A 14916-nucleotide genomic window follows, 5' to 3' on the forward strand; every position below is an offset into this window, starting at 1 on the left:
AACTCCCACATATCAAAAGGAAACCCATAACTTGAATATCTTTAACATACAAAAGCCATTTATGAGTAAAGAGATTAAAAAAAATACTAACACCTCAAAAGAAAAATGGGCAGAGGCGTAACAGGCAATTTACAAAATGATCTACAAAAGGCCAGTAAGTGAAGACAGGTGCTCAACCTCCCCTGTCATCAGAGATGGAAATTATAACAACCAATGAGATGTCATTTTTTATCCATTTTAATCAATGAAACAGATTTAAAACTCACCAGCATGCAATGTAGATAAAGTAGGGGCAGAGGGCTCGGCCCTCATGTGCTATTGGTGGAGGTGGGTATCAGCATAACCTTTCCAAGAACACCGTGGAATTGCGCATTAAAATGTAAAATCTACCCACTCTCTGACCCCGCAATAGCACTTCCAAGAAATTATTCTAAGAAGATAATTAGATGAGGATTTAAGTTGTATGTACAAGAATGTTCTTCACCTAAGTGTTCACAGAAGACTACCGGTTAAATAATTGTGATACATGCAAACCACAATGGCTCCCTCACTGATATTCATTCAGAAGGACAAACAAAGCAGAGCTACTCTTATTAACAGAGAAAAACGCCGTCCTCATTACCAGAGTACAGAACTGAACATAGAGCATAACTCCAAAGGCATGTGGATCTCCATTCCCGTGCAGGTGGCCATGTGCTCATGTGGACCACTGGCTAAACCTATACTCCCCAGAATAGCAGAGGTGAGGCTGGACCCTGTGTAGTGATGCGCAGCCCTAGCTGGGCAGACCAGGGCAGGGGCAAGATCTGGAAGTGGGAGGGTCTGGGGGAGTGAATGGGGTGAGGACTCCTGGGGACTCGGTGCTGGGAATAGGGTTACCAGAGCCAGCAAATGAATCTACAGGATACTCGGTTAAAGTAGGATTTCAGATGGACCATGGACAAGTTTTTAGTATAAGTCTATCCCATGGAATATTTGGGATAGACTTATACTTTATTCAAAATTTTAATTTGAATAATTTAAAATTCAAATTAACTGGGCACCCAGTAGTTTATCTGGCAACCCTAGCGAGAAAGTTCTGGGCACATCTCTTGTTGTCTCCCCAGCATGACCCACACCTGCTGGAAGGGTAGCAGAAGCCGAGGTGGACTTCCTGGGTCCTCCCATACCTCTGACTTAGCTCCAGCTGACCTGCCCATGAAATGGAGGTACCAATCTCTGCCCTCCTCCAAGAATTCTGCAGGGATTGCAAGCTTTGGTGTCAGAGAAGTCACAGAAAAACTCCTGGTCATCAAGTAGCCTTAAGCTTGAACACAAAACTCTCAAGGCGCACGCAGCTCGTACATCTGTAAGATGGAGATAGCAATGTCTGTCCACGGGGCTGCCGTGGGGATTAAGTGAGATAATGTATGTAAAGTGCCTGGCATACAGTCAGCGCTTAATACAAGTTGATCCCCTTCCCTCTGATCAGAGGCCACAGCCCACGCTCTTGTCCCCGCAGATTACAAATCAAGCATCTCCTGCCATGACAGGGTTAGACGACTGGCCTTTTTTGATCTTTTGCTTGAAGCACCAGCTGCCGTGGGCTGACACTCTTCACCTGACTTCACCTTTCTCCAAAGTCCCCGCAGCAGCTCAGCCCCTTATCTGTACTTTCCACTCTCCTGATGCAATGGAGGAGACAAACTTGCTTTGATAGCAGACTCTCAGGGACGTCGGCCAAGGCGAGCTACTAAGAGCAGGACCCAGGTGAACTAGAGAATGCAAGGGGGCCGTGGCAGCTGGGGGCAGCCCAGGCTGGTGGCACGGGGCGGGGGGTTCCTCTTCTGGACCCTATCTGACTATGACTTGTCCAGTACAGTTGTCTAAGATGTACTCTGCAATGGAGCTGACCTCTTTCCCAGAAAGCCAAATATTCAGAGTCTTTCTGCCTACAGGATCCCCTCCCTCCCCTCCAGGGAGGCCCAGGTAGTTCCAAAAATTCTTCCCAAGGTCAGATAGTCAGTTACAGGCGTAAGAAGCTAGTGTTTATCAGTAAGTCCGCCAATACAGGATTATCTGGTGTCTTGTTCATAAGCCCGGTGACAGACAGGCCCTGGCCATCAGGTGCATGCAGCTAGCCTGTGCTTTATTCCCAGCAGTGCTGCCTGTACTGGTTGCTCCCACCTTCCCCACTACCCACTCTCCGCCCCTCCACTTGGGATGTTCCAGAAGTCAGTACAATTCATACTTTTCTAGATACACACATCGTCCCACAGGCCAGGCCCAGGCTAGGTCAGTGGGGTCTGGTGAGTGCCCCAGCCTTGGCCTCTCTGTGCTTGGCTCCCTTGTTAGCATCCCCATCTCTTAGCCTCTCTGCCAGGCTGCACAAAGACAGCAGCTGCAGAGACAAGAGTTGGCAGAAATCTGCCCAGGTGACTGCATGGGGACTCACTGAACCACAGCAACCTGTTCACATGGGCCCCGGAGTTTGCCTGGACCTTGCCTTCAAGGCTTTGTCCTCTTACCACCAAAAACACCATTACATGGCCGGGGTACGGCAGGCCCTTCCTCTGGCCCACTGGTCCTGCGGCAGAATGCTGTGCAACCTCACATCTGGGCTGCCTCCTCTGCCGAGCAGGTGGAAAGAGGGAGTCATCAGCCTATACTTGACTGCACTATTCCATGACCTCTTTTGAACTGCTGACCCTTTGTGAAGTTGACGGAAGCTCTGGCTCAGCTCGTCCAGTAGCGTCCCCTGCTGTGATGGACAAGCTTTCCACCTGTGATGTCCAGTATCAGGGCCACATGTGGCTCCTGACCACTAGAGAGGAAGCTCATGTGACCAAGAAACTGCATTTTAAATGTTACTTAATTTTGAGTAATGTAACTATAAATATTTCCATGTGGCCAATGGCAACCACACAGGATAGCACAGCTCTAGACAAAGGGTCAATGAACTTCTTCTGTAAAGGACCAGAGAGTAAAGATCGTAGATCTTGCAGGCCATGCAGTCTCTGTGGCAGTAGCTTGACTCTGAAGTCGTAGCCCATGCCAGCCGTCATAGACAGTGCAGCAACAAGTGGGCTTAGCTGCATTCTAATAAAACTTTATTTGCAAAAACAAGCATGGACTGAATTTAGCCAGGGGGCCATAGTTTGTTGATCTCTGTTCTACTCTTTTCTTAAAAAAAAAAAAAAAGAAAGAAATAAAAGAAAAGAAAACACACATATATCCATATACATTCAGAATGGGCTCAGCCAGTTAAGCATCTTACTCTTGATTTCAGCTCAGGTCATGGTCTTAGGGTGGTGAGATCAAGTCCCGTGTCAGACTCTCCACTGGGCATGGAGTCTGCTTAACATTCTCTCTCTCTCCCTCTCCCTCTGCCCACCCACCCTGCTGGCACTGTTCACTTGTTCTCTCTCAAAAAAAAGAAAGAAAAACTTTTTTTTAAATATCAGAATTTTGCCCCTAATTTCAAGGGGTTTATAGGACTTTGATGTCTAACTATAAGCCTTGCCATGAACCCCAAGCTACATACAACCTCTGATTTAAAAGGTATCAGTGAATATAACCTCAGATCTGCTCTGCCTGGTAAGAAAGTGCTTGGCCTTGCTTCCTAGAGGGGGCAACGTGAGCAGGGATCAACAGGACACTCATGGAAGTCCAGGCTTCCAACAAATATGTATAAGGATGGTGTTATGAGGACGTCATAAGGGTCCAGCCAGGGCCCCCCATGCCAGTCCCTCCCAACATCTCTGCAGCCACCAACTGTGGTGTCCCTGAGTTATCCCCACCACCAGCCCCAAACACGCCCCATCTCCCTAAGGTCAACATGCTGTAAAAGGAACTTGTGACTAGAGATGCTGTAAGGGATTTCTGAAGAGGCCATTTGTAACTCAAATTTGGAGAAAGTTATTTTGGGTTCGGGGACAAAGGTTTGGGGTGAAGATATAGCCAGAAGGACCAAGATCACAGATTGGATATTGGGAGGATGTGATCCTTTTTTTTCTAAAGAAATTGAGCTACCTCAAGAGACCTGTAGAGATCATTAGGTCTTTATCAAGAGCCCTCAGTTAAAGGCTAGAATTATGTCAGAAATTATCAGTTAAAGGCATGTAGAATTTTCTCTGGAGCCTTCTCAGAAACCTTTAGTTTAAAAATAATGGAGCCTTCCCTCAGGAGTCCTCAAACACTCAGGTTAAAGCATCAAACTCTATCCCCCACACCCCGACTACCAGGGATGGATTTTGCCAAAGGAGTAGGACTTGCTCTCTTTCCGTGGTACACTCCTAGCCGGGAAGAAGGTGGTATCTCTTTCTATGTTGCTATAGCTCCATTCCAAAAAGCATCACTTATTCTTTAAGTTCTTGGAGGTAAGAAAGCTTTCAAATAACTGGCATGCTTTACTAGGATATTATGTCATTACTGTTATTAATTATCATTAACAGTCTTAAAATATGCCTATTAATGATCTCAACACAAAATAGCAGTGTGAGTCTTAGCCAAGAGCAGCATAATTACCTATTAATGAGATGCAAATTTCCCAGGGAAATGACAGAGATCTAGAAGTAGCACCTTCTGAACTAATATAATAAAGTTAATAATAATAATAGTGTATAATCTGAAGATATTAGTGTTAATTTGAATGCCAACACCGTATTTAAACAAGCCGAGGGAAGTGGAAATTATTTGCATAACTCAAACCAAGAAAGCCTAATCTGTGCTACTAAGGAACAATGGACAGTTCTTCTCTGAATGACCTAACACAGGCTTTGCAGTCACTAGACTGAGCAGAAGTGTTTTTTCAGCTCCTTATTTTATTTCTTTTTACTTAGGCTTTCTACCTCTCTTATTTCCAAAACCAAGCAGAGATACCTTACACCATTAAGTCCAATAGAAAGCAGAATTAAAAACAAAACAAAACAAAACCAAAAAAAAAAAAAAAAAAACCACAACCAAACACATTTAGGGGACAGAGAAGTAGGATGAGACCAGGCCCTCAGGATAAATGACTGCAGCCAAGCTCTGATTTTAATTTTCACTTTCCTGGGAACATGGCATGGACAATTTAGGCAACCAAGTTACAGGTTAGTAGGCAGCTTTGTTAGGATGAGGGGGGGGAGCTTTGAATTTGAAGCACCCCTTCTCTGCAGCTGAGAACAGTGCGGCCCTACCCAGGGCCATCCCAACCTCACATGCCAGGCCCTGGTGGCCCAGCCCAGAGGCACCTACCTTCATAGCTGGCGTGGAAGCCCTGTGCGCTGACCGCGTAGTCACTGATGAGACGCAGAGAGAGGGTGGCAGCGGCGCTGACGATGGTGGCTGGCAGCTGAAAGCCTGTGAGCCTGAAAGACAAAGAGGTGCCATTTAGGGAGAATGACCCCCTTGGGAAATGAGCATCCGTTAAGCATTTCTTGAGCACCTGCTGGATGCACAATGCTGATTCAGCCCAGGGAGGGATATGAAAGCAGACTAACACTGGCCATGGGCAAGGTGTCCAAGGACAAAGAGGTGAGGGAGCAGAGGTGGTGGCAAGCAGCAGTCTCCTGTCACAGACAGGTGGAGGCCACTCCCCCAAAGTCATAGGCCATCCCCCGACCCAGAGACCTGCCGCCTCATCTAGGTCTCTTCTCCTTTCTCCTCTTTGGGTGTCTTCTCCCATCTCTTCCCTTACTAGATGAGGTCTTCTGTGTCTCTGGGTCGACTTCACCACAAACTAACAACTAATAATTGCCAACAGACAACATTCACTTGGATACTGAGGAAAACAGACCTAAGCATTACGTAGCAGGAGGTGGCTGCTTCTCATCACAGAATTTATTCTTTTGAAGGAATAAGTCTATGGCTTTTATAGAAATGATAAGTGCTTATTATTTTTAAAAGATGAAAGCAAAAAGTTAAAAAAAAAAAAAGAAAGAAAAAACCAATGCACTCTAGAAATAACCGTACTTGACAGTTGACATACAAAGTGACGGAGGGATCAATAGATGGAATCATCATCGATGAAATAATTTCATACAAATGGGATCGTACAGTACATGTTTTTAAAATTAAAACGCTTAATTTTTTTCTGTGAGTTTGTGAAGGAAAACAAAAGTGAAATGGAAGAATTGTTGAACCTGAGATAATTCGTTTGCAGCACAAGAGAATCATTTGGAAAAGATTCTTCTAATGTTAAAAAGATAAAATAAAGAAGCTTTCACTTAACTCTTGGGAACATATTTTAGGAGAGCAGGTGTCCACAGCTGGGTCCCCCACAGGTGACCTGAGTTTGCACAGAGGAGGTGGTGAGGGGGCCAGTCCCCTGTCTGCTTCTGTCCCTTATCTCCTCCCTGAGTCTCACCCTCCATCCCTGCACCCCCATCAAGGCTCTGGGAGGGAGTTCAAGGTTCACCGTTACTCTCATTTTCAAGTAGTCTGGGACACCCGTGGTGTTCCTGGATCCCGCTCTATTCCTTCCATTGTCAAATAATATCTGGATGTCCAGATGTCCCCTGGAGTCATGAACTCCGGGTTCAGACACATCGAATGAGATAGGTGTCAAAGCCCACCATGAAACGCCCTGTGCTAGATGAAGTCCTTGCCCTTCCCACCATTCTAATCTTACAGGATTCGTGTTAACTCAAAATAAACTCAAGGAACAGAGAAGGAAAGTGATGGAGCTGTGAAACAGGTGACCAAAGAAGTTTCAAGTTCATGTTCTCTTCTGATACATCCAACAAGGATGCCTACATCACCCCATAATCTTTCCTCTACCTGCCCCTAATCTTCTGTCTCTGTCTCCCTCACTTTGTCATATGGTTCAGAAATTAAGATGTAAAATACTAAGATCATACATATTAGGAAAAAACTTTTTTTTTTTTAATCATCTTATGTGGGGAAGATCTTTCTAAGAATGACATGTTTAAAGAACTCCTTTGGCTCCTACCTTCCACCATCATTCTTCTAAGGAGCTGTCACGCACAGAGTACCCCACCTGCCCACCTGTTACAGAACTGGGCAAATGACCAACTGTGGCATGTCCCTCATCTTTATGGACCAGCTCAAGGCATGGAGGAGGAGGAGGGCACGTAACACAAGCAGGGTCATTCTGAGTCCTTCCACGGGATATGATATACAGATTCTGAGAGTCTTTTAGTTCTGGATTCTAAATCACTAGGATGCAAGCTTGGGACTGCCAGCAGCCTTTTTATCAGTATCCAGAGTCTAGCTGTTCTATAAAATTATATTCTCCATGATACAGACAAAGCTGAAAGTGAGAGAAGAGAGACAGAACCCTGATGATACATTGTTGAGATCCTCCAGCCAGCCATGCAGAGACATTCAACTCTGCAGTGCCCTGTTACATGAGCCAACAATCCTCTGTTTGCTTCCTTCCTTCCTTCCTTTTTTTTTTTTTTCTCAAGCTAATTTGATTTGAATTCTATTTCTTGCAATTGATTACTGGAGGAGACAGCATGAAATCCCAGAAGCATTAAAGGAAAGTATTGATTGATTTAATTATGTGAAAATTAAAAGCATGTAGCAAAGCAAAAGAAACTGCAAAAAAAAAAAAAAAACCCAAAAAACAAAAAAAGGAGGAAAAATACAAACAGAGAAGATTACAATATATATGACAAGAAAAGAGTGAGCATTCATAATCTATATAGAACACTTACAAATTATGAAAAGGGTAAAGCAAGTAAAAAGGAAAAGGGCAAAGGACACAAACAAAAATAGAGAAATAATCCAGCTACTTAATATAAAAAGAAGTTGGAAACGAAATCCACAAGACTCATTTTTCACCTCTCACATTGGCAACTATCCAGACTTGGCAAAATTTACAAAAAACAGATCCTGCCGATATCAAAAAGATGATAAGAAATACTACAGATTATATACATGCACTTGACAAATTAGATGAAATGGACCTGTTCCTTGAAAAGTGCAACCTAATGTAAGCTCCCCAGTATGAAGGAGATCATTTGAAAAGCCTTATCATTATTAAGGAAATTGAGCTAGTAATTTTAAAAATTCCCAAAAAGATACATACCAACCCAGATGGTTTCACTAGAGAATTCTACCAAGCATATAAAAGAGAATTAATACAAATGCTACATAATCTCTTCCAGAAAACAGAGAAAAGAAAGAATACTTCCAAACTCATTTATGGGATCAGTATTACCCTAATACCAAAACCAAAGACAGTCCAAATCAAGAGAACTAAAGACCCATATCCTACGTGAATATAATCACAAAAATCCTTAAAAATTATTAACAAAGAGAATTCAGCAATATAATAAAATTATTATATACCATAAACAAGTGGGGTTTGTTCCAAAGACAAAAGGCTAGTTCAATGTTTGAAAATCAGTCAGTGTAATTTACCACATTACCAGGCCAAAAGTAGAAAAATCACACAACTATATAAACTGATGAAGGAAAAGCATCCGACAGAATTCAGCACTCATTCATGATGGTGGGGGAGGAGGATAAAAGACTGTCAGAAAACTAGGGATAGAAGGAAATTTCCTGAACTTGATAAAGAACATCTACAAAAGTCCTACAGCTAACCTCCCACTTACTGGTAAGAGACTGCTTTTCCCTGAGGATTGACAATAAGTCAAGGATCCAATAAGCCAGTTGGAAAATCAGCAAAAGACACAAAGAGACATTTTACTAAAGAAGATACAAGAATGGCAAGCAAGCATATTAGAAATGCTCCATATCACTGGCCACTAGGGAAATGCAAAGTGAGAACATGTGGGAAGGTGGGCTACTTACTACGACATACTGTTAGAAAAGAGAAGATAAAAATCGGGACAACACTGAATGCTGACAATGATACGGAGCAAGTGGATTTCCCAGACATTGCTGGTAGGATGTAAAATGGAACAGACACTCTGGAAAGAGGCCATTTCATGAAAGAAAGAAAGAAAGAAAGAAAGAAAGACAGTCTACATATACAATGTAACAATCACACTCCTGGGCATTCATCCCAGAGAAATGAAAACTTGTGTCATCACAAAAACCTGTACACAGTTGTTCATAGTTTTTCTTTTTTGGTAATAATCAATGACTGGAAAGGACTCAAATGCCCTGTAAGTGAATGACGAACCCCGTTCCATATACCACGGCTCCTCCACGCCATGGACTACTGCTCAGAGATAAAAAGGAATGGGCTATTTGTACGTACAACAATTTGAATGGATCTAAGGGCATTACGCTGAGATTTAAAAAAAAAAAAAAAGAAAAAAAGGAAAGAAAAGAAAAGCTCATCTCAGAAGATGACACATCAGAGGCTCCTGGGTGGCTCAGTCCTGATTTCGACTCAGATTGTGATCTCAGGGTTGCCCCACACCTGCCCCACACCAGGGTTGCTCCACCCTAAGCATGGAGCCTGCTTAAGATTCTCTCTCTACCCCTCCCCCCCTCTCCCACCACTGCTCCTGTGTGTATGCATGCACTCTCTCTCTCTCTCTCTAATAAAAAAGAAAAAAAGGGAAAAAAATGACATACCAGATGATTCCATTATATCAGGTTCCTGGAATGATATTAAAAAGATTAAAAACAGGGCATCTAGGGGGTTCAGTCAGTTAAGAGTCTGCCTTCAGCTCTGTTCATGATCCCAGGGTCCTGAGATCAAGCCCTGCTTTGGGCTCCCTGCTCGGCGGGGAGCCTGCTTCTCCCTCTACCCTACCCTTACTGCTTGTAATCTCTCTCTTTCTCTCTCTCTCAAAGGGGAATTTAAATCAATAATTTATTATTTTACACTCTCTCAAATAAATAAATAAAATCTTTTAAAAAGAGAGATGGAAAACAGATTTGTGGTGGCCAAAGGTAAGGGATAGGGAGAGGAAGGGAAGTGGGGTAACTATAAAGAAGGATCAAGGTAAAGGAAGGAGCTCTTTGTGGCAATGGACCAGGTCTGTATCCTGATGGCAGTGGCGGTGACATAAATGCACCCATGTGACAGAGGGACAAAGTCATAAACATATTCCCATGCCAACGTCAGTCTCCTGGTTTTCATATTTTACAACCGTTATATTCCATGTACCCACAGGGGGAAACTGGGAAAGGCACCTGGAACCTCTGTATTATCTTTCAACCTTCTACAAATCTGTAATGTCTTCTAAATTTAAAATTTTTAAAAAAATTATACTTGTGGCTCACACTGTGTTTCTACTGGACAGTACCTGAGTCCTCCATTAGTTTTGACCTAAACTTGGTCTACCTAGATTGAGCTTTGAGCTCCTACTTGGTCGTTCCCAGGCCCCTCTCTCCAGCTGCTTCCTGTACATTCCAGCACCCAGCCCCCAAACACACACCTCTGCAGCATGGTTGGGTCCTTGCTGGAAGAGGACTGCCTACTGGAACCATACTCCAGCCACAAGGCCACCACTCACATGTCCCTTGGCTTCCTTCTGACATGCCCATGCACCAGATACCCTTCCCCCATACCCAGACACGCATGTCTGCAGATGAGAGATTGCTGCCCTCAGTGGCAGGCATTAAAATGTCGAATTGTCCCCACTAGGGTCAGACCTCTATCTGCAACTGCTCTCCAGGCCCCATCCCTACTGTCCCTAGGTGTCTCCAACCTCCAAATGGGCCCAAGTCACAGCAGGTGCAACTTGGCTCTACGCCCTTGGGTGTCCTTCCCATACGGTCTGGGGAGACTCTTCCTTCAACAACATACAGCTTCATGTGGGCCTCTCACATTTCACCAAGGCTGCTCCCATGATATTTCTGAGCTGCCGTTAAAGATTCCTAGACCCTAGTTTCTTGGTACTATATTGACACAAGCCGCGCATAGCTAATGTACATTGTCAACAAACAATTACAGTTTTATCGCTTGCAATATATGGAATTGCAGCTTACAAGGCATTTTCTCTAATCAGATATTTACCATCCTGCTCTTTCTTTCCCAGCCTTGGTAGATAAATTCTAACATGGAGGATTCCTCAAAAGTGCTAACGTTGGAGGGGGTGTGAAAGCCTGGATCTCCCGTCTGGATACTTGAATCATCACTCCCTTCCCCCACCCCCGTGCCCGATCTTCCCTCACCCACTCTGGGTCCCCAAATAAATCTGAAACAAGCTGATGACCTCACAGGAACAGTAACCATGCTGCGCTTTGGAATAAACAAATAAAACAAATAAAACATTCCCACCGTTTATCTGATGAGTCTAAATACCATATTGAAAGGAGTTAGGCATGCTTCAAGAGTGGAATCTAGGCTTATCACAGACTCAGCTAAGAGGATAGCAAGATCAGCAAAAGCCCCTCCTGCTGGTGGCTCTCTCTCCCCCATTGACTCTAAAGTGAGCAGAGGAGAGCTTGGTGGCATGGCCCCAGATGTAAGAGAATGCTCCTCTTCAGCTTTCTCAAGTCTCCCTGTCTTTCCTGCTCCTCAAGAACCTTCTCTTTGCTTCTGCCTCCATGCCCAGAGTCGCCCAGGATCTTGGACCCTGGTCATGTCCAAGACCCCAAACTTCTCACTCTCCCAGTGCTGAATTCACCAATGGCTTCCCATTGTTCTTAAGATTAAGGCCAGGACCTCTAGTGCCTTCCACAGAGCCTGGAAGACTCAGCCACTTCATCCCACCTGGCTCTGGCCGTCAGTCTTCCTAGGTCAAGGGCAGGGGCCACAGTTGGCCCCAAGTGCAGGCAATAAGTTGTGTGTTTCCTGTGGAGAATCTCAAAATGATAATAAAACAGAACCTTCCCCGGAAGTTGCTCTCTAAACACTGTCAGTGATAAAATGTTCTTCCCTTCCCTTTCTCCCCACCCTCCTCCAGGCTTCAATTCCTTCAGTATGCACCCCCCCCCCCCGCCTTTGCACATGCCTTTTCCTTTTTAGAGCACTTTCTCACCTCCCCTCCACCTCCTGGGCTAATAAACTCCTTCCCATCGTTCAAATCTTGTCACAAATGTCTCAACATTTCAGTGTTTCCGAAAGAGGTGTCCTTGACCTCCCAGAGCAGTCAATCTATTTGCATCCTCATGGGTCCCTTGGGCAGTCGCTGGTGCCCCTCAGCACGTACCCTTGGCTTTGCTTTCTTCCCAGATACCCAGTAGAATGGCATCTCACCACCATGGCCAAGGGCAAGCCTGGCCGTGGCACTGGCTTTGCCAAGGCTATGCAGGTAGCCGCAGAGTGCGCTCTTTCTGGGAGGAAGGCTTGAAGACTGTGCACCTCTTGCCCCATTCCCCCGTTGCAGGGATCCCCGGTTCCTGCTAGCCTGGGTCTCGGGGTGACTCCAGCCAGCAGAGAGCAGAGCCCCTGCAAGCTGTTTTTGGATTTAACAGTTTGAGCAAGAAATAACCTTGGTGGGTTAAACCACTGAGATTTGAGGATTGGTTGTTACCACAGTGTTTTAAAATGTAGCTTTTATTATTATTCAGTGTGGTGAGGCCAGCAGATCAAGAGTGGACTGTCATCAAAATGATAGCTTGTTTATTCGTGGTTCCTGAGGGAAAGGGGCCCAGAGCAGCCTTCTGAGGACAGGGGCAAGAACACTGCATAAACACTGCTGTGACTTGAGCACACTCCTCAAGAGGAAGCAGAGATCTGTCTGCTCCCAGGGCTGACACAGACAGGATGTCTCCTGGGGGATGCGGCTCAAGGCTTTGTGCTTGCATTACTTGGCCTGCCTTTCTCTTGCTTCAGCTCACGACTCTCTACCCTCCAGCCACACAGGCCTGTACACTTCTCTTGAATGTGCTGTGTTTCTTCCCGCCCCAGGGCCTTTGCATCAGCTGCCCCTAGGGCTGCATGAGCTGCCGCCTCCCCTTAGCCATCCAAGCTGCCACCATCCCCCCTTCCCGTCCCCCACTAGCTTCTCAGGTCTCAGATTGAACATTACCTCCTCTGGGAAAGGGCATAGGGATCTCTGATCAATGTTCTCAGAGGACAGAGGACTTCTTCCTTTGCAATACTCATTCTGTCATAGCTTGATTTTCTTATTGAATTACTTGGGATGTATCTGTCTTTCCTTCTTATGATAAGTCTCTAGAAGGCAAGGACTAGATTTAACTTTCTCTCTGCATCGCTAGTATACAGCACATACTAGAAAGTGAATCCTCCCCCCCCCCCCACATTCTTATGTTGCAAGTCAACTCCCCCCATGTGTGAGAATTAGGAGGTGGGGCCTTTGGGAGGTAATTAGGTTTAAAAAAGGTTGTGAGGGCAGAGCCCTCTTGCATGGGATACTTGAACGGGATCTCTGCTCTCTACCATGAGACGTACAAGCGGAAGATGGCAGCCAGCCTACAGCCCAGAATACAGCTCTCACCACATCCTCACGTGCTGCCTCCCTGACCGTGTGCTGTCAGTCTCCAGAGCAATGGAAATACATCTCTGTTGTTTACAAGCCACCCAGTCAGTCTACGGAACATTTGTTATAGCAGTCAAATGGATTAAGGCAAATGTAAAAGTCATGAATGAGTGGATATTCAACCATCAGAGAGCAGACAGAAAAGATTACTGTTGTTTGACGGCTAGCTTACAAGGTCGGTCTTTGGCTGATATTGAACCTGGATTTCAGGAGGGTCCCCACCTTTCCCAGAACTGGTAAGAGTCATCTAAACTATCTATGTGAACATTACAGTTCACACTAAACACCTGCCTTCCTGCTGGGAGTCTGAAACTTTGGTACACACTGGGCAGACAGTGCTGATGTCGCTGCTCCCAGGAAAAAGTCTGGGCACTCAGTCTCCGGTGGGTCTCCGTGGTGGCAGCATTTCACAAGTGTGTTCCTTGCCAGGGCGATTAAGCACGTTCTGTGTGAACCCACTGGGAAAGGACTCCTGGCAGCCTGTGCCAGGTTTCCCCCAGACTTCATCCCGTGCATGGTTTCCCATTGCCTTCACCGTGACAGATCATAGCCAGGAGGACAATGGGCTACCTCCTATGAGTCCTCTGAGCATATCATGGAAGCTGTGGGTGGTTGCAGGGACACCCCCCCAGCAAAGAGGGCAACAAGTGACCACAACCCAATCCATCTGCAAAGTTCAAGTCAAGAACTAGACTGTTCTTTAGAGGATATCCTAGGGTGTCTAATGGTTAAATGGAATTGGAAAAAGTTAGGCAAGGAGTTTTCAGAGAAAAAAAAAAAAAACAGAAATAAAGTGTTTGTGGAGGCATTTAATGGGTGAATAGCAAACTTGCAAGACAGGAGTAGATGATGCCAAGAGCTCCCAACCCATTTGGAACCAGAGACCCTTTTATTCTTAGATTGTATGGCCTGGGGTTCTGTGGGACACCACCTAGGAAATCAGATGTCCAGAGAAGGCAGGTCACAATGTTCGAGGCTGCTGACGTTCCTCATCTCAGAAGCCCTGAAACCCAGGATGACCAAAAGCCAGAGGGGATGGTCTCTGTGCTGTCCCAAGACCCAGGGGTCCTGGCAATAAACCCCTATTTCTGAGAATAATCCATGCATGTCATTTCTCTGAAATCTTAAAGAGCCCAGTTAATAGAGAATTATCCAGGAATAAGCAGTAATATAGCAAATTGGGCCTTTATCGGATGGCTCTCATTTTAAGGCTCTTAGCACATCAAACAGTAATATAAAAAAAGACATGTCAATTGACCTTGGGAATAAAAGAGTAAATGCAAGCAACATTTGTCACACTGACAGGCTTGGCAAACAGTGTTTTGATTTGCCAGCAGCCTTACTCCACACAGCAGCCACGAGTTAGATACATAAACCATTAAGCTAAAAACAGAACTATCATTACAGGCACTGTCTAGTCATTTGCAGGTAATTGATGGACATTAGTCATAATCACACACAATACACAGACACACACATACACCCCTACAGACATAGGTTCTCTCTGGTGATTCCCATTTGCATTGCATCAGGGGCTTCTAAAATTGGGGAACTTGCAGAAAAAGGGCTTTCTGTGCTTTTAAGTGTCTGTGTCCTGAGCTCTTTTCTTCTT

The 14916-nt window shown here is 45.0% G+C and overlaps 1 protein-coding gene across 4 annotated transcripts in view; it reads right to left on the reverse strand.

Annotated features, from left to right (window-relative positions):
- Positions 1 to 14916, reverse strand: part of CSMD2 (CUB and Sushi multiple domains 2) — a 607752-nt gene that overhangs the window by 497661 nt on the left and 95175 nt on the right. For all 4 annotated transcript variants that reach the window (XM_082686557.1, XM_082686556.1, XM_082686555.1 and 1 more), the window contains exon 3: positions 5218 to 5330. In XM_082686557.1, the coding sequence (XP_082542683.1) occupies positions 5218 to 5330 (113 nt within the window). The remainder of the gene's footprint in view (positions 1 to 5217; positions 5331 to 14916) is intronic.

This window comes from Mustela nivalis, assembly GCF_964662115.1.
Source record: "Mustela nivalis genome assembly, chromosome: 10".
In the NCBI taxonomy this organism is placed as follows: domain Eukaryota; kingdom Metazoa; phylum Chordata; class Mammalia; order Carnivora; family Mustelidae; genus Mustela; species Mustela nivalis.